This window comes from Carcharodon carcharias, chromosome 22 (genome assembly GCF_017639515.1).
Source record: "Carcharodon carcharias isolate sCarCar2 chromosome 22, sCarCar2.pri, whole genome shotgun sequence".
Classification (NCBI taxonomy): domain Eukaryota; kingdom Metazoa; phylum Chordata; class Chondrichthyes; order Lamniformes; family Lamnidae; genus Carcharodon; species Carcharodon carcharias.
The window spans coordinates 25398119-25426061 of record NC_054488.1 but is presented as its reverse complement, the minus strand read 5'-3'; the positions used below and the strand labels follow the sequence as shown (position 1 = coordinate 25426061).

At 45.1% G+C, this 27943-nt stretch overlaps 1 protein-coding gene across 4 annotated transcripts in view; it reads left to right on the top strand.

Annotated features, from left to right (window-relative positions):
* The window catches only part of itgb4 (integrin, beta 4), a 151704-nt gene that overhangs the window by 96680 nt on the left and 27081 nt on the right, over positions 1 to 27943 (top strand). For all 4 annotated transcript variants that reach the window (XM_041216920.1, XM_041216922.1, XM_041216921.1 and 1 more), the window contains exons 27-29: positions 5441 to 5648; positions 11860 to 11999; positions 19352 to 19529. In XM_041216920.1, the coding sequence (XP_041072854.1) occupies positions 5441 to 5648; positions 11860 to 11999; positions 19352 to 19529 (526 nt within the window). The remainder of the gene's footprint in view (positions 1 to 5440; positions 5649 to 11859; positions 12000 to 19351; positions 19530 to 27943) is intronic.

Genomic DNA, 27943 nt, shown 5'->3' with positions numbered 1-27943 from the left:
AGAAACAACTCTTCTTCAGAGCTAAGTAGAAGTTCTATTTAGCTCTGAAGAAGGCTCATATGGACTTGAAACGTTAACTTTGTTTCTGCTATATCTGTATTGTGGTGTGGGTTTTGGAAGCCCTGCCCCATTGATTGCTGGTAATCTGCTTTGAAATGGAAATGAAACACCACTGGCAGCTTAAAAAAGGCCACCTGGTTTTTCAGTTTCAATGCACTCCATTGTTTACATTTTTCAGAGTTTGTTTTGATAGCTGGGGCTGTTGTGAGTGCTTGGCTGAGTTTCAAAAGCTCCAGAACTACTTATCTCAGCAGGGGCTATGCTCGCATTTGAGTGACAGTTTTACAAGGTGATTAAAAGATTATCTTTGATGTGGTAAGTGGCTAAATGATTTTTACAACAGATTGACCACTTGTAGAGATTCACATTTTTAATAGCTTTTATGAATTAGAGTTTTTCTGCAGTATGAAGTGCTTTTGAATAACAGCACTGTTAGATTGTTAGAAGTTTATTTTTTTAATGCCCATATCAAAGACACATGAGGTGTGTCCATAGCAGATACAGGGAGAATGGCATGTAGGGGTTGTGGGGGTCTGTGAGGGAGCACTTGGACTATGAGGGGTCATAGAAGGGGTCATGGATTGGCATGGAGTATATGAGGAGATATGAGGAGCACAAAAGGGGCATGAGGAAGTGGAATGGGTGGCATGGGTGTGTGAGAAGGCATGGTGCCCTCTATGTGTGGGTATGGAGCTCTCCTTGAGGAGGAATGGGGAGTATGAAAGGGCAAGATCAATATGAAGGGGCATAGAGGGCATTGGGAGTATGAGGGCCATGGTGGGGCATAGAGATATGGGGGCGGCATGAATTTGGGTGAGGGCTGAGGAGTGAGGTTTAGGAGGCATAAGAACAATGTTGGGACCTGCTGTCTCTGAGAACTGAAACAGGCCTTCTAACCAGCTTGCCTTCACATCCACACTCTGCACTCCTCCCCACATCTCTCAGAGACAAGAATATGACAGGAATGGGGTTTGAAAGTAAGCTTGAGTTTCAGAAGCTGCAAAAGCCACACTCAAGTTTTCCCAGCCTGAATCAAAAATCTGGGTCCTGGTCTCCCTATTACAAAATGATGTAGAGGCAGTGGGGAAGGTGCAAAAATGGTTCATTAGAATGTTACCAAAACTGAGACTATGCATATCAGAATACATTGAACAGGCTGGGGCTCTTTTCTCTAGAAAAGAGAAGACTGGGGAGTGCTGATTAAGGTCTTTAAAATCATAAATTGGTTCATGTTTCCACCTATGGGAGAATCCAAAATTTGGGGCAATAATAAATACAATAGAGAATTTAGGAAAAACATTTTCATCCAGAGAGTGCCTGCCACTACATTGATTAATTGAGAGTAAATAGCATAAGTACAGCTTTAAGATGAAGATAGATAAACACATTTGAGAGCATGGAATAGAAGGATATCCTGATAGGGTTAGATAAAGTAGGGTAGGAGGAGGGTCGTTTGGAGTATAAACACCAGCATAGAGCTGTTGGGCTGAAAGGCCTCTTTCTGTGTTGTAAATTCTACATTGTGTAATTCCAAAGGTGTCATGTTTCTTATGTGGTTAAATGAAGGCCCAATCTGCCCTCTCCACTGGATGTAAAAGATCCCTTAGGCGTTGTTTAAAGAAGAGTTGGGGTATTCTTCTGGTGTCCTGGCTAAAATTTATCCCGCAAACAACATAAAAAAAACCAGAGATTTGGTCATTATCACATTGCTGTTTTTTTCAGAACTTTCCTGTACACAAATTGGCTGCTGCGTCTCCTGCAATTGCAACAATGTCTACTCTACAGGAAGTGCTTCATTGTCTGTAACTGCCTGTAATGGAAGAGCCCAGAATATTCAAGGGGCCCAGGCCTCAGGATTGCCTCTCTGGTCTCAGTATGTATTACATAAGAACCTAAGAGTTAGGAGCAGGAATAGACATATGACCCCTTGAGCCTGCTCCACTGTTCAGACACAATCATGGCTGCTCTTCTGCCTCAACTCCGCTTCCCTCTCCTCATATCCCTTGATTTCCTGAGAGATGAACAATTTATCTCAGCCTTAAATATACCCAACGATGGAACATCCACAACTCTCCAGGATAGAGAATTCCAAAGATTCACAACTGTCTGAGTGAAGGAATTTCTGTGTTGTAAATGATCCACCCCTTATCCTGAGATTGTGTCCCCTGTGTTCTAGATTCCCCAGCCAGGGGAAACAACCTTTCAACCTGTCAAGCCCCTTCAGAATCTTATATTTTTCAATGAGATCACAGGATGGATTTTCACTATCGAGGAGAGTAGCTTGAGTCTAGAAATTTCCCAACTTGCCGGACTCTCCTCAGTAAAAAGTACCCCAAATAACTCAGTTTTCACTCCAGGGGAGCAGGTGTGGGATCAAGCTGGGCCTGCTGATCCTGGAAACAGAACATAGGCAGCCAGGGGGGCAGGCAAGTGCCAAGTTGTGCCAGTTGGAAGGCCCACCTTGGTTCTCCAGGACTTCATCCCAGTTGTTTCAGAAACTATTGGCCCCCTCGCCCTAACCCCTTACACACCCTCATCCTCCCCACCCATGTCCTATGACCCCTCATACCCTCTGTGCCATTTCATACCACCTCACCCATCCTCATGGCCTCTCAGACTCTTCATGAGACCTCAATAGCTACTCATCCTGTACCCACCATGGACAGACCTCAGGAGCCATATGGAGATAAAAAAAACTTCCAACAATCTAATACAGCCTTCATTCCTACACACTTATAATGAAAAAACTCCCCATCCATAAAATCTATTCAATGCTTTTAAATCTCCTCAAGTAGTTAATCCCTTATAAAACAAACTTATGTTTAAGATCCATATCAAAGACATCCAATCCTTTAATAGCACCTTTAAATTGTCAGTAAAACTGTGAACTCAGAATCCCCTGCTGTGATAATTGTAGCTTTTGAAACTCAGCTGAGCATTCATAATTGGGCAGAGGAGGTAGTGGCATAGTGGTACTGTCACTGGGCTAGTATTCCATATACCCAGGGTAATGCTCTGGGGACCTGGGTTTGAATCCCACCACAGCAAAGTCTAATGATGACCATGGGCAGAATTTTGCCCTTGTCTGGCGGGAATACGACCACTGCCCGCAATCGGGGCACAACCGTGAATTCACACTGGTGGGCCAATTAAGGCCCATCCAACACGAAACGTGAGCAGCTGTGCTCAGCACTGCCTGTGCAGGTAGGGGAGCGGGGCAAGCGTGAACTTCGCACATGCACGCTTGAGAATCTCCCTGCAGCTCAAAGCTGTCTTAGGGAGATGAAGAATTTTCAAAAAAAAAATAAAGATATGAAAAATGTAATAACTGTCACATGAGCAGGGGCATGTTATTAATTAAATTTTAATTTTTTTATTTTTATTAGCTTTAGGAAACCTCATCCTGCACGGATAATTCCCTGTCACCCGGGTATCCACTCTCTGTCATCTTAGAATCATAGAATGATACAACACAGGTGGTCATTCAGCCCATTGTGCCTATGCCTGCTCTTTCAAAGAGTTATCCAAACTTTCCCTGCTTTTTCCTCACCACTGTAAATATTTCCCTTTGAGTATTTACCCACATCTCTTTTAAAGATATTACTGAATCTGCTTCCCTTCAGGCAATGCATTCCAGATACCTATCAACATTTTTAAAAATTCATTCATGGGATCTGGGCATTGCTGGCTAGACCAGCATTTATTGCCCATCCCTAATTGCCCTTGAGAAGGTGGTGGTGAGCTGCCTTCTTGAACCGCTGCAGTCCATGTGGTGTAGGTACACCCACAGTGCTGTTAGGAAGGGAGCTCCAGGATTTTGACCCAGCGGCAATGAAAGTGATATATTTCCAAGTCAGGATGGTGAGGGGCTTGGAATGGAACTTCCAGGTGGTGGTGTTCCCCTGTGACTGCTGCCCTTGTCCTTCTAGAGGGTAATGGCCGTGGGTTTGGAAGATGCTTTCTAAGGAGCCTTGGTGAGTTCCTGTAGTGCATCTTGTAGATGGTACACACTGCTGCCACTGTGCGTTGGTGGTGGAGGGAGTGAATGTTTGTCGAAGGGGTGCCAATCAAGTGGGCTGCTTTGTCTTAGGTGGTGTAAAGCTTCCTGAGTGTTGTTGAAGCTGCACTCATCCAGGCAAGTGGAGAATATTCCATCACACTCCTGACTTCTGCCTTGTGGATGGTGGACAGGTTTTGGGGAGTCAGGCGGTGAGTTACTCACTGCAGGATCCCTAGCCTCTGACATGACCTTGAGCCACAGTATTTATATGGCTAGTCCAGCTCAGTTTCTGGTCAATGGTAACCCCCAGTTATTGGGGGAATTCAGCGATGGTAATGCCATTGAATGTCAACAGCAGATGGTTAGATTCTCTCTAGTTTGAGATTGTCATTGCCTGGTACTTGTGTGGCCCAAATGTTAATTGCCACTTGTCAGCCCAAGCCTAGATATTGTCCAGGTCTTGCTGCATTTGAACATGGTCTACTTCAGTATCTGAGGAGTCGTGAATAGTACTGAACATTGTGCAATCATCAGTGAATATCCCCACTTCTGACCTTATAACAGAAGGAAGGTCACTGATAAAGCAGCTGAAGATGGTTGGACCTAGGACACTACCCTGAGGAACTCCTGCAGTGATATCCTGGAGCTGAGATGACTGACCTCCAACAACCAGAGCCATCTTCCTTTGTGCTTCCAACCAGTGAAGAGTTTTCCCCCTAATTCCCACTGACCCTAGTTTTGCTAGGGCTCCTTGATGCCACACCCAGTCAAATGCTGCCTTGATGTCAAGGGCAGCCATTCTCATCGTGTGTCACCTCTAGTTCTTTTGCCAATTGTTTCAAGGTTTGCTAACCTTCTGCCATTGGAAACAGTTTCTCCTCATTTATTCAATTACTCCTTCGTAATTTTTAACACTTCTATCAAAACTCAATCTCCTCTGCTCGAAGGAGAACACCTCTCTGCATCCTCTGTAAGGCCTTCACATCCTTCCCAAAGTGTGGTGCCCAGAAATGGATACAGTACTCCAATTGAAGTCTAATCAATTATTAATAAAGGTCTGGCATAACTTTCCTGCTATTGAATTCTATTCCTCTATTAATAAAGCTAAGAAAACCATATGCTTGAGGACCCTTCTGAACTTGTCTTGCCACCTTTAAAGAATTATGTACGTCTGCACCCAGTGCTCTCTGTTTTTGCACCCCCTCTAGAATTGCACCACTTATTGTATATTGGCCGGGATTTTCCGACTCTGCCCTGCGCTGGGATCGTCCAGTCTCATTGAAAGTCAATAGCGGGGCTGGAAAATCTCAGCCATTGCCTCTCCTCATTCTTGGTACCAAAATATATCACTTCACACATCTTGCTTTTTGTCTCTTGCAGGATTACATATCAACGGAGAGCGAGGTCATATTCTACCCTGGAGAGACTCGCAAGGAGATACCCGTCTCACTCCTGGAGCAGACAGAGATTGACACTCTCCTGGAAAATGGGCAGCTCAAACAATTCCGCATCGAACTGTACAAGCCCCAAAATGGAGCAAAGCTGGGGAAATTTCCTGAAACCAACGTCATCATCGCCAATGATAATGGTGTGTTCAACCTTTGCCTCATTCTTCAGTTAACTCTTTCTGCTCCCTGCATCTTTTGTTTACCATTCTTGGTCACTGCCACCCACCTGCCCCCCACCCACCACTACATTCCGCCAATATAGCTAACTCTTCCTGGTTGCATTGGCCCAGGTACAGGCCATTAGTGACCGTGCCCATGTAGCTGCTCTTTTGTGTGAACTGCAAACAGTGCGTGCTGAAAGGCTATTTAACCAAGAGGTGCATTGCTGCAAGTGAGTCCAAATCTGTCCTCTTTTAACAAATATACATGTATACACACATACACACACACACACACAGACACACATCCATCCCCATCCACACACATCCACCCACACAATCGTGCATCCTGCACCAGCCCACACACACGCACGCACACACGCACACCAACCCACATACCTAACCACACCTACGTGCAGCTGCACCCATACTGTGCCACCCCCAAAAACACACACGCACGCATACACACACACACACACACACACTCATCCCCACCCACATGCTCATCCCCACCCACACATACCAATCCACACACCCACCCACACATACATGCGGCCCCCACCCATCTCTCACACACACACACACACACACACACACACACACACACACACAAACACACGCAGCACCACCCTTGCACACCCACATTTACAAAGACATGGGGGCATATCCTTGACCATGTGGGCACACTCCCACATGCATGCTCACACATGCACATACCACATGTCACCTGAGCATGTATGCATAAGCTTACTCTTTTTCTATCAGAGGTCACTCATTCCTTTCATAACCCAATGGTGCTGTGGCAAACTACCATGCTCCTAAAAGCACCTTGGTCTGGAACTGAACCTGGGAGCTACTTCCAGCTAATACCAGACTTAATCACCTCAGCAACTGTCAAGGGAAGCTGGCTGAACTCCACTTTTTATTACACTAATAGTAAGTAACTCATGACTCAAACTAACTACATTGCCATAATATTGTACCAATTCAGAGCGAATCTAAGGAGACTTAGAAGAGCAATGCCCTTTCTTGGAATATTTCTATATTGCACTGGCTCTTGTCCCTCTTGCAGTGAGCTGTAAACCAGGATAAATTTCACAAATGTGTCACAGCCAGTGGCTGAGGAGTCCAGTTCAGGATCTTCCCCATCGAAGACCTGACAAGTTTTCCTCAGATTGTCACTACACAAAACTAATCAGGAATGGGTGGATGACCACAGCACAGAAGCAGTACAGAAGCAGAAGGGCCACATAATCATTGTATTTCAATTTATAGAATCCTTTTGATGGAAAATTTTACTGCTGCTCAGAGTGATGGACATGCATGTTTATGTATGTATCACTAAATGTTCATGTGTGTCTATGTCCATGTTTGCATCTACCCGAATGTGGATGGGTGTGTGTGCAGGTGGACATAAGAAATAGGTGTAGTTGTAGATCATATGGTCCCTTGAGCCTGATCTGCCATCCAATAAGATCATGGCTGACCTTTGCCCTCAATTCTACCTTCCCACACTTTCCCCATTTCCCTCGACTCCCTTAGTACCCAAAAGTCTATCAATTTCTGCCTGAAATTACTCAACAACTGAGTTTCTACAGCTCTCTGGGTTAGACAATTCCACAAATTTACAACTGTTATGATTAGTGACCGTGGAGACCAAAAACGTTTAAAAAAAAGAAATTTGAACTTCCTGCAAATTGCTGAAAGAATGGCACAACATGATTTCACATTTTAAGATTTTTTCTGTAACATAAGGCTAAAATTACTATTGACTAAACACTATTTTTTGTATGCAGCCTATACTTTAAACCACATGTTTCTCATTATGCAACCAACCTCTGATCCTGTGATTCTTTCCTTTAGTCACTTTTTTCTCTGTTGGCATTCTCAACCTCCCTGCCTCCTGTGGAAGATTCACTTTCTGGTTTTTTTTTGTGATTTGGTAGTGTAGTGTTCATGGACATAGTGACATAAACATCATTAAGGTCTTGTTATTTCAGTGCATGGATCATGTGACAACTGGGAAACTAGCCCTTCCTGTCCTAATACAGCGAGGTCTAGTATTTTTTATTTCTCCTTCAGCCCTACAACACCCCCTTAGATCTCTCTGCTCTGCCAATTCTGGCCTCTTGAGCATTCACAATTTTAATCATTCCACCACTGGCAGCTGCGCTTTCAGCTGCCAAGACCCTGTCCCCTATTTCTTTCCGCCTCTCTTTCCTCCTTTACGATGCTCCTTAAATCCTGCCTCCTTAACCAAGTTTTCAGTCATATAGCCTAACATCTCCTTATGTGGCTCAGGATCAAATTTTGTTCCATGATGCTCCAGTAAAGCTTTTTGGAACTTTTTTTTACATTAAAAGCACTATATAGATGTTCATTACTGTTAATCTTGGTGAGTCCCCTTCCCTGATTCAATACAGTATTAGTTTCCTTTGGATGTCTGGCATGCTGAACTGTCCCTCTACAATAAATACTGATGTAACGTGTAATTATTCAGCATGTCTGCCATTTCCTTATTTTTAGTGACAATATCACCATTATCAGTTATCAAGGAGAGGACGTTATTCTTGACCGCTTTCTTTTTCCTAACATAATAATAAAACTTTTTGTGTTGATTTTTATATCCTTTGCAAGTTTCTTTTGATACTTCCTTTTTGCGGTTATAGCTTTTTGTTTTGTAATCCTTTGCTGTTCTTTGTACCTCTCCCAGACACCAGGATCTGTGCTACTTTTGCAACTTGTGTGCTTTTTCTTCCACTTTTATATTGTCTCTCACCACAATAGTCATCCATAGCTGTTTTTTGACAAGTAGAGCTTTTGCCCCTTAGGAGTATAAACTGGTTCTGCATCACAAATTATTTTTGAACATTAACTGGGATAGACATGGTGTTAAGGGCTTGGATGGAGTGGATTTCTTGAAATGTGTACAGGAGAACTTTTTAGGTCAATATGTAGAGGGTCCAACAAGGGATGGCGCAGTGTGGGACCTAATTCTGGGGAAAGAAGTCGGACAGGTGGCTGAGGTGGTGGTGGGGGTGCATTTTAGTGATAGCGACCACAACATGGTACAGATTAAGCTTGTTATGGACAAAGAAATAGACAAGTTTCCAAAAAATGTTTTGGATTGGGAGAGAGCGGATTTTAGTAAAATAAGACAGGATCTGGCCAAGGTAGACTGGAACAGCTACTTGTGGGGAAATCTACAGAAGAGCAGTGGGGTGCATTCAAAAAGGAAATGGGGAGGGTACAGGCTCAACATGTTCCCTCTAGGGTGATAGGAAGGAGTAACAAGCCCAGAGAACCATGGATGACCAGAGATATTCAGGATACAATGAGAAAGAAAAGAGAGGCTTTTAGCAGGTACAAGGGGAGCAAATCAGCGGAGGCATTAGTGGAGTACAGAAAGTGCAGGGTGGAGCTTAAGAAAGCAATTAGAAGAGCAAAGAGGAGATATGCGAACGCTCTGGCTGGTAAAAATAGGGAAAATCCCAAGGTATTCTATAAGTATATCAATGGGAAGAGGATAACCAGGGAAAGAGTAGGGCCCATTAGGGACCAAGGGGGCAATCTATGGGTGGAGCCAGTGGACATCACTAGAGTGTTGAACGAATACTTCACATCTGCCTTCACCCAAGAGAATGAGGATGAAGGTGTGGAACTCGGGGAGAGAGACTGCGAGGTTCTTGAGCAAATTGATATAGGGAATGACAAGGTATTGGAGGTGTTGGCAGGCTTAAAAGTGGACAAATCTCCAGGTCCCATTCATATCCCAGACTGCTGAGGGAGGCAAGGGAGGAGATTGCAGGGGTTCTGACCCAAATCTTTAACTAGTCTCTGGTCACAGGGGAGGTGCCAGAGGACTGGAGAACAGCTAATGTGGTTCCGCTGTTTAAGAAGAATTGTAGAGACAAGCCAGGGAACTCCAGACCAGTGAGTCTCATGTTAGTGGTAGGGAAACTAATGGAGAAAATTCTGAAGGAGAGAATCTATCTCCACTTGAAGAGGCAAGGTTTGATCAGGGATAGTCAGCATGGCTTTGTCAGAGGGAGGTCATGCCTAACAAATTTGATTGAATTTTTTGAGGAGGTGACCAGGTGTGTAGATGAGGGTAGTGCGGTTGATGTAGTTTATAAGGATTTCAGCAAAGCCTTTGACAAGGTCCCACATGGGAGACTTATAAAGAAGGCAAATGCACATGGGATACAGGGTAATTTGATAAGGTGGATTCAAATTTGGCTTAGTTGTAGGAGACAGAGGGTGATGACAGAAGGCTGCTTAAGTGACTGGAAGCCAGTGTCCAATGGTGTACCACAGGGATCTGTGCTGGGTCCCCTATTATCCATCATTTATATAAACGACATAGGTGACTATGTGGTGGGTAGGATTAGTAAATTTAAGGATGACACAAAGATTGGTCGGGTGGTTAACAATGAGGTTGAGTGTCTTGGGCTGCAGGAAGATTTAGACGGGATGGTCAAATGGAAGGAATAATTTGACAAGGAAGTATTTAATGAACGGCATGACACTAGGAAGTTCTGAGGAACAAAGGGACCTTGGCGTGTGTCCATAGATCTCTGAAGGTGGAGGGGCATGTAGTGGGATGGTGAAAAAGGCATATGGGACATTTGCCTTTATCAATCGAGACATAGATTACAAAAGTAGGGAGTTGGAGTTGTATGGAACCTTGGTGAGGCCACAGCTAGAGCACAATGTGCAGTTCTGGTCGCCACATTATAGGAAGGATGTGATTGCACTGGAGGGTGCAGAGGAGATTCACCAGGATGTTACCTGGGATGAAACACTTAAGTTATGAAGAGAGGTTGGATAGACTTGAGTTGTTTTTGTTGGAGCAGAAAAGACTGAGGGAGTGACCTGATCGAGGTACAAGATTATGAGGGGCATGGACAGGGTGGCTAGGGAGCAGCTCTTCCCCTTAGTTGAAGGGTCAGACACGAGGGGACACAAGTTCAAGGTGAGGGGCAGGAGGTTTAGGGGGGATGTGAGGAAAAACTTTTTTACCCAGAGGGTGGTGATGGTCTGGAATGCGCTGCTGGGAGGGTGTTGGAGGTGGGTTGCCTCACATCCTTTAAAAAGTACCTGGATGAGCACTTGACACATCATAACATTCAAGGCTATGGGCCAAGTGCTGGTAAATGGGATTAGGTAGGTAGGTCAGGTGTTTCTCACATGTCGGTGCAGACTCGATGGGCTGAAGAGACTCTTCTGCACTGTGTGATTCTGTGATTCTGAACTCTATCCACTGACCTTCTGTCGTTTTATCCATTAACAGATTTATCCAGTTTACTGTGGGCATTTTCTGTCTCATCTCAGTGAAGGCCCTGACATAAATCTTGAATCTTAGTAATTGTTTTGTGTTTCTCCCTTTCAAACATTAGGTTGAATTTGATCATATTATGGTTGCCTTTCGATAAAAATTCACACTTTGTTAGGCTGTTCGCTAAATCTGATTCATTATGTGTTACTAAATCTAACATGGCCTGCCTCCTTGGTTCTCGGACATATTGTTGCACTAAATTATCCTGAACACACTCAAGAAATTCACTACCTTTTTGACATTATGGTAGTCTTCTTATCCCAACCTACAGTATATGAAAGCTAAAACTCCTGATTAAAGCCAACCTGCTTTTGCTTCATGCTTGTCCAATCTATGCATTTATACAACCCATCATTTTACAGCTGCTACAAAGGGGCCTATACATTATTCCCACTACAGTCTTAAATCCTTTTCTATTTCTTAATTCTATCCACTGCCTGCTTCTCATTACATCCTCTTATCTTTGAAGTGATTTCATTCACCAAGACTATTCCTCTCCCTTTCTACCATTTTCCCTTACTTTCTTGCGGACCTTCTAACTTGGTATTTGGTTTGGTTCCCAAACCTGATCATCTTGCAACCACGTGATGGCTACAACGTCATAACCTACAAATTGAGTTTGCACCTGCAATTTATTCAATTCACTCCATATATTCTGTGTGCTTATATAAAGAACATTTATTTTAAGCCACACATCCTTACCTGTTCTTCTGCTTTAATGTTTTACTCACATGCTTCTTTTTTTTCTCTCCAATGTAGCAGGAAAGGTTTGCTCCCTACTGAGCCATCTTTCCATAGTCAGTAAAAAAAAAACCAAGATCTTTCATTAACTTGCCCTGCTGTCTGATATTACAGAAAATCAAACAACAATCCCCCTCGAGCAAAGTGCCATCTCCATCAACTCCCCACCCACCAATGTCAAAGCTCAGCCAATTGACAGCAAAAGAATCCGCATGAATTGGATCCCACCGCCAGGCCGACCAACAGGATATAAGGTAATGGGTCATTGGCCATTGACAGAAAAGCTTATTATTTAGATGTGAGCAGCAAGGCTATTTGTTCTGGTGCGAGTGAGAAGTACCAGACACAGCAGCAGCAGCAGGGCTGTTGACCTCCTGTGTCAGGAATGAGAGTTCTAGACACAGAGGCCTGGATTTTCATCCTGGAGGTGGGTAGGGGGAGTTGGGAAAAGTCCCGGCTCAGCCCTCCTGCCTCGAGAGAAAGTGCCCGCCAAGGCAAAATGTTCGTTGCTGGAGTTGAGCCAGCTGACCTGATGAGAAATGTGGAGGCAGCCACAGGGACTGCTGGGTGCCAAGGTGGACTGCTTAAAAGTCCCAGCCCCCCATGCCATGGGACATTTTCCCAGTGAAAGAACAAAGGCCCTACAGCCCTCACCCCTCACACCCCCTTCATCTTCCAAACACTCCCCATGCTCCATCCATGCCATCTCATGACTTCAAGTAACCCCTATATCTGCCAATGCCCGCTCTGCCAGGATCTGCCTTTCCACCCACCCTCCATGTCCCCTCATGTCCCCATGCCAAGTGCTCTGCCCTTCCACCCATCCCCTCAGACCCCTCGTGCCCCCTATGCCAAGCACTGGCACTTCCATGCCCATTGACCCACTGTACACTTTCTAGAACCAATAAACACCATATTGTACAGTGGCAGATATTTAAAAAAATGAAAAAAAGTAATCCATTGATAAATTTCTCCTGTGGTAAGAAGAAGTCTGCATGGCAAGCTATTAAAAATCCAGGCCCTTTGAAGATTCAAAAATCATAAACCACAAATACTTGAAACTACTTGACTTATGTCAACAAACATTTTACAATTGACCACAGAGATCAGAAAGCCTAAGCTGTTGATCAAACAATGTTTCCAGCTGAAAACCCAGACAGCTATTAAATTAAGAGAACTCTTGTTCCACAGAGCAGGAGCTTTTTCAAACTGAATTCAAGTTCCCAAACTGCGATGGTAGAATTTGAACCCACCTTCTCTATATTACTGGTTGAGTAACATAACCAATTTAATACCTTCCCATATATTTGCAGAACAGAAAACTACCTTTAATGACACCAGTCAGTGCCTGTGACCTTGACAGTCTCAACATTTGTTGACATTTCTCAGTGCTGCTTGTTTTAACAACAGAATGGGTTTCACAATACAAAATGAACTCTAGACACAGCCTCATGTAAAGCAGCTTCTCTAACAAAGAATGTCACTTGGGCTCCTTCCACTATGGAGCCATTATTTTGGTGGAATCCTCCTTTAGGCTACATTTTCGCCAAAGTTAGAGTATTGGAGAAGGAGAAACTCTGAGGATATTTCCACCAATGGTTGCTCTTCTAGTGGAGTAATGGTGACTCCAGGCATTTCTAAGTGCCACACCTGGACCCTGGTGATCTAGGCTTTGAAGCCCAGGGAACACAGCATTATTTGCATTTAATGTTCCTTGCTCACCAAAGTGGGAGGTTTGGAAAGGACTAACCTTTGTGCTAAATCCTAAATTAGAATACCCAAACCTATCAACAACTTGGAATAAATGCAAATTAACAGGAAAAAGGATTTCAGTTTCATGCATGGCCCTCAAAGTTTCATGGTGTATCTTCTGTGCCTTCCGTAATGTTCTATCTCACACCTGTCTGGCCCCTCTGAAGTTGCATGGTACTCTCCTTCTGGTCCCACCCTTGAAGTTCCATGTCACATCCCAGGTAGTTTCTCCACCCAATCCCCCCCACCCCATCCCCATGGTATATCCCATATGAATAGCTTGAAGTTTCTTGATTTCCAGCAATTTTTCTCTTTCAAACACTGGTGCCCGCTCAGTGTCAGGATATAATGTTTAAGAACTAATGGGTCATAGTAAGGTATCTGCCCCCTTTACCAAAGGATTATTCTCCTTAGAGCAGAGAACATTAAGCAGAGATTTAATGGAGGTGTTCAAGATCATGAAGGTTTCAATAAGGCAGATAGGGAGAAACCAGTTCCACTGGCAGATGAATCAGTAAACAAAGAATACCAATTTAAGATAACTGACAAAAAACTCCAGGGAGGCATGATAAGAATTCTTTTTACACATTCAGATGTTATGACCTGGTGCCTGAAAAGGTGATGCAAGCAGATTTAATAATAGCCTTCAAAAGAGAATTGGATGAATACTTGAAAAAAAAATGCAGGGAAGAGCTAGGGGATGACATTAATTGGATGGTTCTTTCAAACAGTCAGTGCAGGCACAGTGGGCCAAATGGTGGTCTCCTGTATGATTCTTTGGGAGGAATCATCACAGATTTGCACTAAGTATGGTAGTGGGCATGAAAAAAGATGTTTTACCCGCTGGCCGCAATGGCAGGTTATCACGCCATATTGTCCCATACTCGCCACATCCCACCTCATTAATAATATTCATGGGAAACACTCCGGATCTCTGGCAGGCAGGCTCAGGTTTGCCCTCAATGCCATGACCTCATTGCTTCCTCACTCCCGCTGCCATATTTAAAGTACACCTGAGCGCAGCCTATTTCATGTCTACAGACCAGGGCTGCTCCATGTGACAAACGGCTCAGAATGCAAAGAAGACAGCAGTCCCCAAATTCAGTGACACCTCTCTGGGGTGCCTAGAAGGCCATCGCGATGTCCTCTACCCCCACTCTGACCCAGGAGGTCCACCAGAGTCACCAAACCGACCTGGGAGGCTGTGACAGCAGCAGTCAGTGCCACTGGAGCACAGAGGAAGTCAGCCATCCAGTGCAGGAAGAGGATGAATGCTCTCATCCGTTCCGTCAGGGTAAGTCAACCACCTCATCACTCTCAACTCGCACATTCACAAACCCATCACACATCCACACAGATCTCACACCTCAAGGGACAACACAACTAACTCACACACACTCTCACATCTCCATCAGGCTCATATCCTCTGGAGCTCGCGTCCTCATCCTGTTCATGGCTCTGCTCACCACACAAACATTCCACGCTGTGCCATGCTTCTTGCTCACATTCTCTACCTGTTTTCATGCAGGAGAAGCTTGCTCACAACAGCAGGGTGAGGGGTGAAGTGTACCATATTACGTCCCTCACTCACTTTGAGGAGCGTGCCATCATTTTGACTGATGAGGACATGGACTGTGCCTGCGGCGACACTGAGGTCAGCAGCGAACACCCACATGAGGATTCAGCACCACATCATCCCTCTCTCAATGCAACAATGAGCGCTCTCTCTCCTGCTTTTGACTCTGCTGCCATGCATTAATTATCTCTACTTTGGTTCACAGGGAGGTCTGCCAAGCCAGTCCCTCAGCTCCATCCAGGTCCTCACCTCCAGCCAAGCGGACACCTCCTCCATTGAAGAGCTGGAAATAAACAGCCTGGAAGACCTGTCACAGCGCTTACCCACACCCTCCATCAGTGCAGAGATACACACACCTCAGTGGGACCTAGATCTAGAGCAGGCTCAGGTTCACAATGTGGCGGTCACCATACGGACACGTGTCTGCAGTAGGAGGAGGCAGGTCCAGCCAACCTCCCCGGCACTCGGAGGACTGCCGGGGAAGGGGCAACTATGAGGTCTGAGTTAGTTGACGAGCCTCTGGATTTGGCCTTCCAACTCAATGTGGGGAGTCAGCAAAAGGTGGGGGAACATCAAGCAGAGCTATTGGAAGTGAGTTGTAGGAGTGCCTCCACCCGCCCTCTGATAAAGTGGTGCCCACATGTGTGCATATGGAGGTTTCCATAAGACGGATGTCGGATGCCACGGAGACCCTGGTCCAGCAGAATGTGGAGATGTGCGCAGACCTGCACTCCATTGCAGTAGCCATGGGTAAGTTCCAGCATTGGCAACGTGAGAGGGAAACGGGGTACCTCGACATCCCCCCAGGTGCTCCTACCCCTCAAGGAGTCAGGCTGGAGTCGCCGGACACCTGAAGGGAGGAGAAGCAACGACTGGACACATCTGGGTCATCCACTCGGGAATCTCAGAGGCTGTTCGCTCCCTCCAAGTCCCCTTTACCTGTGACCCCCCTCAGCCTTGTCCTCTGTCACCACAGAGGGAGCAACTGGCCCACAGGAGATCAGCCGAAGCAAGTTGGGGCCCTCAAAGCCTTGGCTCTCCAGAGGATGGACGCTGAAGTCATCAGAGGCAATAGGGCCCAACCATTGCACAGGCTGTCTCCACCCTTGCTGCAAATGTCAGGGCAACACCTAGAAGAAGTGGTAGGCCTAGAAAAGTTAAGAAATTCTGATCACAAGTGGTTGCACGGGTGAACACCTTTTGTCACTTCATAATCTGAAAATATATTCACTTTCACTGAATGATGTGTAACGGTGTCTTTCAGCTTCATTGACAGGCTTTGCATGTCCTCCCACTGCATGTCCCCCCAGCCCACCCTCATACTAGCAGTTCAGCTGCCTGCAGCTGGACCATGAGTGATTCTGGAGGGAGAAGTGTGGCAGGGTCTTTCAGAGCCTCGTGCAAGCACTCTCTCACGCATATGGAGCCTTCATCCATCACACTCATCTCACTGTCCTGAGCATTTTCAATGCTACCTACTGGGGTTGTCTTTCAGTTGTCCATCTGAGCTGACCTGCATCTCCACCCAGCCACTGATCACTCTCCCATGCAGCATCTGTGCCTGTCCAGCATGAGGATCTTCTTCCTTTTGATCTGAAAATAATGGTCGAAGTCAAGTATCTCATCAGCTCCCCTATCCTTTCCCCTCCCACAGTCACCCATGTCCTTTTCCCCATCACTGTTGACACCTGCTGACATCACTTTCCATCTCCCCAACGTCACCTATCATCCCAAACCCTTGTCATTCCAGGATGTCCAGGTGGAAGTGCACATTCCCTACCTTCCTGAGAATCCCATCCCCATCCACATTGACCTCCAACCTCCTCCTTCCCACCCCCAGGGTCCATGTCTGCATCCGTGTCCCACCAACCAACCTCACTATCCCTTCTACTGTTACCAATGCACCCTCACCCTCCCATCCTACCGGCTCCCTCTGCCCCCTCTCACACTCACTACTCCCTCCTACCACGCCCACCCTCTGTTTGCTCTCCAGGAGGCAGTCATTGACTCCACAGACCCCTCCCTTGCACATTCGCCTGGTCATTTCCCCCTCCTTATTTACTCCTCCACCCTTACTCCCTCCTCCCCCCAGATACCGTCCCCCCTCCGAACTCGCTCCTTCCCCTGGACACCTTCCTCCCTCCGAACTCGCTCCCTTACACTTTCCTCCCACCTTACACCTACATCCCCACTTGGAACATTTTCCTCCATTGCACCCTCCTCCCTCCAAACTCCCTCCTCCCCACTGTACCTCCTCCCTGTACTCCCTCCTACCTCCATACTCCCTCTTCCCCTCCAAAATCCTTCCCCTCCCCTCCCAATCTCACCCCACCGACACCTTCGTTCCCCGTCTCCCAACCTCACCCCACCCCGATACACCTTCCCCTCCCACTTACACCTAGACCTTGCTCTCCCACCCCCAGGGAACACCTTCCTGTCCCACTCACAGCTGGACCTTCCCTCCCCATGCCGTTCGCCGATCATCCGTAGTAGCCCATGGCCAAGACCGTGATGTTCCGAAGCAGACCTGAAGCAACAACTGAGTCCCTCACCTTCTGGGAGCTGCTTCAAGGCAGAGCCATGCACATTGAGGATTCACCCAGCATGCGATGCACGTGTTTCTCCAGGGTCCGGTAGCAGTAAGGCTCCAGCAACTACTTCTCCTCGGATGTCCGCAATCTGAGCAAGTCCCTAATGATAAGTCCCAACTCCTGCATGTCACACTTGTCCAAACGTGTTCTGGGCCGGCATGTTTTCCCGTTGGCGTAACGGTAAATCTGGTGTGGTGGGCTGATTCTGGCCAGGCCTTACTTGCATGCCATTACCATGATGCAAATCGGGTTCATGCAGTCCTGCAGCGGGATTCGCGTTCCACCGTGGTGGACATCATCGGATGATCCGGATGTGATTTCATGCCGGTGTGAAATAGATTTCTGTCCCTCATGCTGAATTGTCCCCCCTGACCCGCCATGACGATCGCCGCCAATGGGACCGGACCATTGACGGAATGGCTTTCCCCTGATTGGGTCTACAGTTTGATGCTGTGGCCATTTGAATGATAACAACAGCCAACATTTTCAAAAGGTACCACACAGCAAGATCATGACAAAGGTCAGGGCACGTGGAGTCGGAGGCAAATAGCTGAGTGGATCGTAAATTGGTTAAAAAGTAAAAGGCAGACAGCATAGATAAAGGGTAGTTATTCAGAATAGAAGAAGGTAGAATGTGCTGTTCCAAAAGAATCAGTACAGGGACCACTGTTATTCATAACTTACATTAAAGATTTGAACTTGACTCAATAATAAGTGACTCAATATCAAAATTTGCTGATGATACCAAACTGGGGATAGAGCTAACAGTGAGGTAAAATGCAACATAAAGCAATATAACATTAGAAAACTTGCAAACTGGGAAGTTAAATGGCAAATGAACTTTGATGTATATAAAGGTGAGGTGTTGCACTTTGGTAGGAAAATAGAAATGATACATAATAAAATGAAGGGGATGGAAGAGCAAAGGGATGTACGGATACAGTGAACAAATTATTCAAAATACCAATGTAGGTCCGCAGAACACTTAAAAATGGTAACAAAATACTGGGATTTATTTCTGTGGGTACAGAGTTCAAAAGAAGTGAAATTATGCTCACCTAAAAAGGACCCTGGTCAGGTTAGACTTACAGCACTGTGCACAGATGTGGTGTCCACACTACAAAAAGAACAAAGAAGGACTGGAGAAAGTGAAAGGGACACAAGAATGATACCACATCTGACAGCCTGCAGCTATTGTGAAAGACCATTTTTTTCTTTAGAAAAGGGAAGGTTTAGAAGTGATCTGATAGTGTATTTAAAATTATGATTGGACTGGACAGGGTAGATACGGAGAGAATGTTCCCATTTGTGGGAGAATCCAAAACGGGGGGCCATAATTATAATAGTCACTATTGAATCCAATAGGGTATGAAGAAGAAGTTCCTTTACACAGCGAGTGGTTAGAATGTGGATCATGCTGTCACAGGAAGTTGCTGAGGCAAATGGAAGCTGTCAAACGGAAAGTAGACAAGTACATGACAGGATAGGGAATAGAAAAATATGTTGAAAAGCTGAGATGCCACAGATGGGATGGGAGGAGTCTGGTGTGGAGTATAAACACCAGCACAAACTAGTTTGGCTGATTGGCCTGATTCTGTGCTGTATATTCTATGCAATTCTATCAAATGCTGTCATCCAGGGAAGCTGGATGGATCAGGTGAATTAACTAGGACTCTTTCTTGCACAGGTGACCTATTGGATTGAAGGGGATGAGAATTCTTCTCAGGTCATAAACACAACTGCGCCCTCTGCTGATCTCCCCAATCTCTACCCATACTGTGACTACGAGATGAACGTCTTTGCCTACAATGCACTAGGTGCTGGTCCCTGCTCCGAGATTGTTAGGTGTCGCACACCGGAAGACTGTAAGTTGCTTCTGAACAGCATTAAAAAAGAAAGAGCTTGCATTTCTACAGCACATTTCATGATCTCAGGACATTTTAAAGTGCTTTGAAGCCAATGAAATGTAGCCACTGTTGTAGTGCAGGAAATGCAGCAGCCAACTATGCTCCCACAAACAGCAATGTGATAATAGCCAGTTAATCTATTTTAGTGATATTGGTTGAGGAATAAATATTGGCCAGGACCCTGCTCTTTTTCCAAATAGCGACCAAGGGATCTTCCATGGCACCTAAGAGGGCAGATAGGAGATAGGTGTAACATCTCGTCCAAAAGGTAAAATTAGGTTTTGACACAGCTCTTATTTACTACCCAAATGGAGATCACACAGGGGTTCTGCAGGGGGCAGGTGATGATTGAGTTTATGGGAGTTTCCACATTGACCTGGTAGGGGCAGGACAGGACCCCTGACATGTGATGTAACAGGTCTCCCTACAATGGAGTTACTGCTCCTTCTCCAAAGGCCACCCTGTGTTTGTGTAGCAAGACAGGTGGCTTGGATAATGGGAGGGGGCACGGTCAGGGTGGGCATGGGGATGGTAACGGGTGTCAGCTCTGAGGGGAGGGAAAGCATATGGAAGTGGATCGTGATAGGGTCCAGGATAATGGGTGGAGGTTCAAGGCTCACTGCGGGGAGAGGAGTGGTGATATTGGCTGAGCCAAGGTGATGGGGGGAAATTGGTGGGTAACAGGGGGAGGGTAGAAGGCGGTGGAGCAAGTTTGAAAAGTGACGAGCATCATTTTTCCAAACCGACCTTGACAATGCAGTTAGTCAGTGAGGCCCCTTGAAGTGGGTCTTCTCAGGTGGGTGGAATTCATGATCAGCACAAGTAGCTGACTAAAGGGACACCCTAATAACTATGAGGCAACTAAATGTCAAAGATGCTCAGTTGTGTTGTCTCAATGGTGAAGTCCAGAGTGCACCAGGTTTGTACTCAACTCCTGGGTCTCAACATTGAGAACCCGGCAAGATGTGGAGCTGCTGTTCATTCTGTGTCATTTCCATTGGCTGAAGTCATAGGCAGGAATAAAGGGAGGGAGGGAGGTGGAATGCCTCTAAGGGGCATGGCTGGTGGAGGACAGCCAACTCCTGATTCCAAACCTCCATCCTCATGGGCAAATGGTATTGGCTGACAAGGAATCATGTGGTTAGAATTCTATTCTGCCAGGGATTTTCGAGGGTAGTGGAGACAAGCAGAAAACTCTCCACATGAGGCTTCTTGCAAATGACTCCATCACCCTGGTCAAAAAGCAATGTCTCACATGTATTCATGTGTGAATGGGAGGTTCACCCATCTCTGGTCCTCCAGAATATCCTTTACCTGGAAGGAGTGGGGTGGGGATGCCATGTTTAGACGAAGGCTCTGCTGGCTTTGAGATGGAGGGAAACCTGTAGAGGACATGTTCACTTCATGTATAGCTTCAATTTGTTCAAACATCCACACTAAAGTGTTGATGACGTAGACTGCAGGCATTGATAATGGCTCTCATCCACATGAGGAGGAAAAGGGCCCAGTGCTGGTTGGCACAGGGCTATGAGGACCAAGGATGAGGGCAGGGACAGTGGCGCCTCTATAAGGTTAAGAGACTGGTGAACATGGACCATACGACAGCGAGCACTGGCCTGACATGGGTGTATTGCCTGTGCTGCTCTTAGCTAAAGGTGAGTGAAAGGCAATGCCAGAGGTGCCCTCATATGTCCTGGGATGTGGTTGTTCACATCTGCAAATTTCTCCAGTACGAGCTGCAGCCGCAAGGACTCTGGAGGAGTAAACCTTAGCTCCTGGCCTACCATGAGTGAATGTATGTCTGGGCGCTGTTTAACTATGGCACCAGGACCTTCGACTCCATGAGGTAATGGCGAGGTGGACGACTTCCTGCCTGCCCACATTGAAATTCGCCGAGCTACTCGCGGATGCATAATATATGAACTCAAAAGTGGAAAATTGCGCATGTTCATCCGCCCCACCTCCCAGTGGGAATCCTCTAACTATCCCGCCCGCCCATTATAAATAGTTTTTCCTCCCCAGCTATTGTATATTTCCTTTCAAAATAATTGGCATCACCACCTCAAAAAGCCATCCTCAACCTCTTTGTTGCCTCTGTCTACCAATGTTGGTTGCGCTTTCAGCTGCTTAGGTCACAGTCTGGAAACCAATCTGCCTTGGCAACTCTTGCTTTGTAATTGGGATCCTATTTTTATTTTATTTATTCATGGAAAGTGAGAGTCACTGGTAATAGGCCAGCATTTATCACCCATCCTTAATTACCCTTGAGAAACTGGTGAGCTGCCTTTTGAATTACTGTAGTCCATGTGATGTAGGCACACCCAATATACTGTTAAGGAGGGAGTTCCAGGATTTTGACCCAGGAACGATGAAGGAACAGCAATACAGTTGCACATCAAGATGGTGTGTGATTTAGAGGAGAACTTGCAGGTAATGACATTCCCATGTGTCTACTGTCCTTGTTCTTCTAGGTGGTAGAGGCCACGTGTTTGGAAGGTGCTGTCAAAAAAGCCTTGAGTTTTTGAGCTCATCTGTGGTGGAGGGAGCAAATATTTAAGGTGATAGATGGGGTAGAGACCAAGCAGGCTGCTTTGTCCTGGAAGGTATCAAGCTTGGTGGGCTGTTGTTGGAGCTGCACTCTTCTAGCCAAGTGGAGACTACTCTATCACACCCCTGACATGTACCTTGTAGATAGTGGACAGGCTTTGGGGAGTCAGGAAGTGAATTACTCTCCGTAGAATTCCCAGCCTCTGACCTGCTCGTGTAGTCACAATATTTGACTGACCCAGTTCAGTTTCTGATCAATGTTAAACTCCCAGAATGTTGATAGTGGGGGGATTCAGTGTTGGTAATGCCATTGAATGTCAAGGAGAGGTGCCATTTACCAGCTTAAGCTGAATGTTGTCCAGGTCTTGCTGCATATAGGCACGGACTGTTTTAATATCTGAGGAGTTGCAAACGCTGCAATCTTCAGCACACATTCTCACTACTGACCATATGTTGAAGAGAAGGTCATTGATGAAGCAACTGAAGATGGTTGGGCCTAGGACAATACCCTGAGGAGCGCCTGCAGTGATATCCTGGAGCTGAAATGATTGCCCACAACCACAATTATCTTCCTTTGTGCTAGGTATGACTCAAGCCTGTGAAACATTTCCCTAATGATTCCCATTGACTTCAGTTCTGCCTTTCTAGATTACATTAAAATTATGTAGATAAACTAGAATTGTAACACACTAGAGTTCTTTAATGCTACACTCATGTCAAGGGCAGTCACTCTCATCTCACCCCTTGAATTCAGCTGTTTGCCATGTTTAGACCAAGGTTGTAATGAAGTCTGAAGCCAAGTCTGGCAAAACTCAAACTGTGCATTGGTGAGCAGGTTATAGTTGAGGAAACGCTGTTTGATAGTTTGACACCTTCCATTGCTTTTCTGAAGATAGAGGATAGATTTATGGACATATGAACATATGAACAAGGAGCAGTAGGCCATTCAGCCCCTGAAGCCTGCTCCACCATGGCTGATCAGATAGTGACCCCAAATCTGTATCCCGCCTACCCCCAATAACCTATCACCCTCTTGCTTACCAAGAATCTACCTACCTCTGCCATAAAAATATTCAAACACTCTGCTTCCACTGCCTTTTCAAGAAGACAGTTCCAAAGGCTCTCAACCCTCTGAGAGAAAAAATTTTGCCTAGTTTCCAGTTTAAGTGGGCAACCCCTTATTTTTAAACAGCGACCCCTAGATTCTCCCACATGAGGGAACATCCTCTCCACATCCACCCTGTCAAGTCCCCTCAGGATCTTACATGTTCAATCAAGTCGCCCCTTACTCTTCTAAACTCCAGCGGATACAAGCCTAGCCTATCCAACCTTTCCTTATAAGACGACCCGCCCATTCCAGGTATTGGCTAGAACTGAACTGCTTCCAACACATTTGCATCATTCCTTAAATACGGCGACCAATACTGTACACAGTACTCCAGATGTGGTCTCACTAGTGCTATATATAACTGAAGCATAATCTCCTGACTTTTGTATTCAATTTCCCTCACAATAAATGATAACATTCTATTAGCTTTCCTATTTACTTGTTGTACCTGCACGCTAACCTTTTGCGATTCATGCACTAAGACACCCATATCCCTCTGCATCTCAGAGCTCTGCAATCTCTCACCATTTAGATAATATGCCTCTCTTTATTCTTCTTGCCAAAATTGACAATTTCACATTTCCCCACATTATACTCCATTTGCCAGATCTTTGCCCACTCACTATATCTATATCTTTTTGTAGTCCTCTTCACAAATTATTTTCCTACCTATCTTTGTGTCATCAACAAATTTGGCAACCATCCCATCCATCTCTTCATCCAAATCATTTATATAAATTGTAAACAGTTAAGGGCCCAGCACTGATTTCTATGGCATACCACATGTTACATCTTGCCAACCCGAAAAAGACCCATTTATGCTACCTCTGTGCTTCCTGTTAGCTAGCCAATCTTCTATCCATGCCAATATGTTACCCCCTATACCATGAGTTTTTATTTTCTTCAATAACCTTTGATGTGGCACTTTATCAAATGCTATCTGACAATCTAAGTACAGTACATCCCCCGGGCCCCCTTTATCCACAGTACATGTTACTTTTTCAAAGAACACCAATAAGTTGGTTAAACAGGATTTCCCTTTCACAAACCCATGTTGACTCTGCCTGGTTACCTTGGACTTATCCAAGTGCCCTGCTACAACTTCTTTAATAATAGCTTATAATATTTTCCCTATGACAGATGTTAAGCTTCTGTGGAGCTTCCTGATTTCTGTCTCCCTCCCTTTTTGAATCAAGGAGTTATATATGCTATCTTCCAATTTAATGGTACCTTCTCCGAATCTAGAGAATTTCAGAAAATTAAAACTAATGCATCAACTATCTCACTAGCCACTTCTTTTAAGACGCTAGGATAAAGTCCATCAGGACTCGGGCATTTGTCAGCCCACAGCTCCAACAATTTACTCAGTATCACTTCTGTGGTGACTGTAATTTTCCTGAGTTCCTCCCTCTCTTCCATTTCTTGATTTATAGCTGCTTCTCGGATGTTACTTTTATCCTCCATAGCGAAGACTGGTACAAAATACTTGTTCAATTCATCTGCTATTTCCTTGTTTTCCATTATCAATTCTCTAGACTCACTTTCTATAGGACCAACGCTCACTTTGTTAACTTGTTTCTTTTTAAAATATTTATAGAAACTCTTACTATCTGTTTTTATATTTCTGGCTAGCATTCTCTCATATTCTAATTTTTCCCTACTTATTAACTTTTAGTCATCCTTTGCTGTTCCTTATATTCTATCCAACCTTTTGGTCTTTCACCTATCTTTGCACAATTATATACTTTTTCTTTAAGTTTGACACTATCTTTAACCTTTCTAGTTAACCATGGATTGGACTTTTTCTTACTCATTGGAATGTATCTATTCTGTGTATTCTGAAATATCCCCTTAAATGTTTGCCACTGCATCTCTATTGACATATCCCTTAACCTAATTTGCCAATTCACTTTAGCCAGCTCTGCTTTAATGCCCTCATAATTGCCCTTATTTAAGTTTAACAAACATAGCCTCGGACCCACTCCTCTCTCCCTCAAACTGAATATAAAATTCAAGCATATTATGGTCGCTGCTACTTAGGGCCGCCTTCACTATAAGATTATTAATTAATCCCATCTCATTGCACAATACCAGGTCTAGTATTGTTTGATCTCTGGTTGACTCCAGAACATGCTGTTCTAAGAAACTATCCCGGAAACATTCTGTGTATTCCTCACCTAGGCTACCTTTGTCCATCTGACTTTCCCAGTCTATATGTAGATTAAAATCTCCCATGATTATCACCATGCCTTTCTGACAAGCTTCCTTTATTTCTTCCTTTATGCTCCATTCTAACATGTGGTTACTATTCGGGGGTCTGTACACAACTCCCATAAGTGACTTTTTGCCTTTATCATTTCTCATCTCTACCCAAACCGTTTCCACATCCTGGTTTCCTGAACTTCGGCCATCCCTCTCTATTGTGCTAATAACATCATTAACTACTAGGACCACCCCTCCACCTTTTCCTCGCTTCCTGTCCTTCCTAAATGTCCTATACCCTTTAATATTCAGGTCCCAATCCATGTTCTCATGCAGCCATGTCTCTGTAATGGCTATCAAATCATAATTATTTATCTCTATGTTCACTCTCAGTTTATCTGTTTTGAGTCGACTGCTTCATGCATTCAGATACAGAGCCTTTAGTTTTATCCTTTTATTCTTTTTATAACCTCTAGTCTCATCTGTTGATTTACTGTTAAATGTGTACTCTCTATCCCTTCCTGTCATGTCTGCTTTCATTTCCTATAATAATACCTTTCTCTTTTGCCTTGTCTCTACTCTATGATTTATCACATCTTCCTAAATTTGTACCCTTGCCCCCACTACTTAGTTTAAAACCCTCTCTACTTCCTGGGTTATGCAGCTTGCAAGAACACCGGTCCCAGCATGGTTCAGGTGTAGACTGTCCCAACAGTACAGGTCCCATTTTCCCCAGTAAAGGTGCCAGTGCCCCACAAACTGGAACCCACTTCTCTCACACCAGGCTTTGAGCCATGCTTTCATCTCTCTAATCTGAATTGTTCTATGCCAATTTTCACATGGCTCAGGTAATAATAGAGATTATAACCTTTGAGATTCGGCTTCTTAATTTGATGCCAAGCTCCTCATACTGACTATGCAGAGCATCCTTCTTTGTCCTGCCAATGTCATTGGCACCAACATGGATCACGATAACTGGGTCCTCCCCCTCCCACTGTAAGTTCCTCTTCAGCCCTGAGCAGCTGTCCCAAACCCTGGCACCAGGCAGGCAACACAGTCATCTGGACTCACGCTCTTTGCTGCAGGAAACAGTGTCAATCCCTCTGACCCTACTGTCTCCTATTGCCAGTACATTCCTTGTAACTCCCTCCCCTGCACTTGAATGGCTTCCTGTGCCACAGTACCATGGCCATTTAGCTCATCCACCCTGATGCCCCCACTTTGATCCAAACAAGCTGAGAAACCTCTAACCCATCGGAAAATTGCAAGGGCTGAGGCTCCTGCACTCCTGGCCTCTGGGTCCCCTTACCTGCCTCACTTGCAATCAAATAATTGCTAATTAATTATAATTAATAAAGTTTACACTTCTCAATAGGTTTTGGCACTGCCAGTAAACTTTACAATACTGATAAAACAATACAGTACTTACAAAACTGATACAACTAATAATACCAGTTACTGATTTACCTGCTCCTTCTGCTGCACCAAAGTGGAAATCAAATACTGGAGGCTGAAAAAGAGTAGAGGAAAAGTACCTCCTCCCCATCCTTCACCAAACTCCCCACTCAACGCGCTTTACTTCTTGCAGTAAACCTTACCTAAAGCACCTCTTTCCCCCCATGCACTGAACTCCCACTTTGTACCAAATATGCTCACTCAGTCTCTGTCTCACTCAGGCCGAAGTCTCCCCTCACTGACCATGCACCTCTTGGCCAGAGTGGATTTACCTGCTTTCTGTGGATTGTCACATTGCTGGGTAGATGCCAATGTTGTAGCTGTACTGGAACAGCTTGACTAGAAGCATGGCTAGTTCTGGAGCACAAGTCTTCAGTACTACTGCCAGGATATTGTCAGGGCCTTTTCTATATCCAGTTCCTTTAGCTGTTTCTTGACATCAAATGGAGTAAATCGAATTGGCTGAAGGCTGGCAGCTGTGATATTGGAGACCTCAGGAGAAGGCTGAGATAGATCATCCACTCAATACTTCTGTCTAAAAATGGTTGCAAATGCTTCAGCCTTGTCATTTGCACATATGTGCTAGGCTCTGCCATCGAGGATAACAATGTTCGTAGAGTGTCCTCCTCCAGTTAGCTGTTTATTGCCAACACCATTCATTACTGGATGTGCAGGATAGCAGAACTTTGATATGATCCATTGATTGTGGGATCACTTAGCTTTTTCAATTGCTGTTTCTGCTGTTTAGCATGCATGCAGACCTGTATTGTAATTTCACCTTTGACAAGGTCTCACATGGCAGACTGGTTGGAAAGCAAGAGCCCATAGTATCCTAGGAAAACTGGCAAGTTGGATCCAACATTCGCTCAGTGGCTAGAAGCAAAAGGCAATGGTCGATGAATGTTTTATGTGAATGGAGGGCTATTTCCAGTGGGGTTCTGCTGGCCTCAGTACTGGGTACTTTGTTTCTGTGGTCTAAATCAGTTTAGACTTAAACGTGGGGCATGTGATTAAAAGGTTTATAAATAATACAAAAAATGGCAGTGTGGTTCAGAGTGAG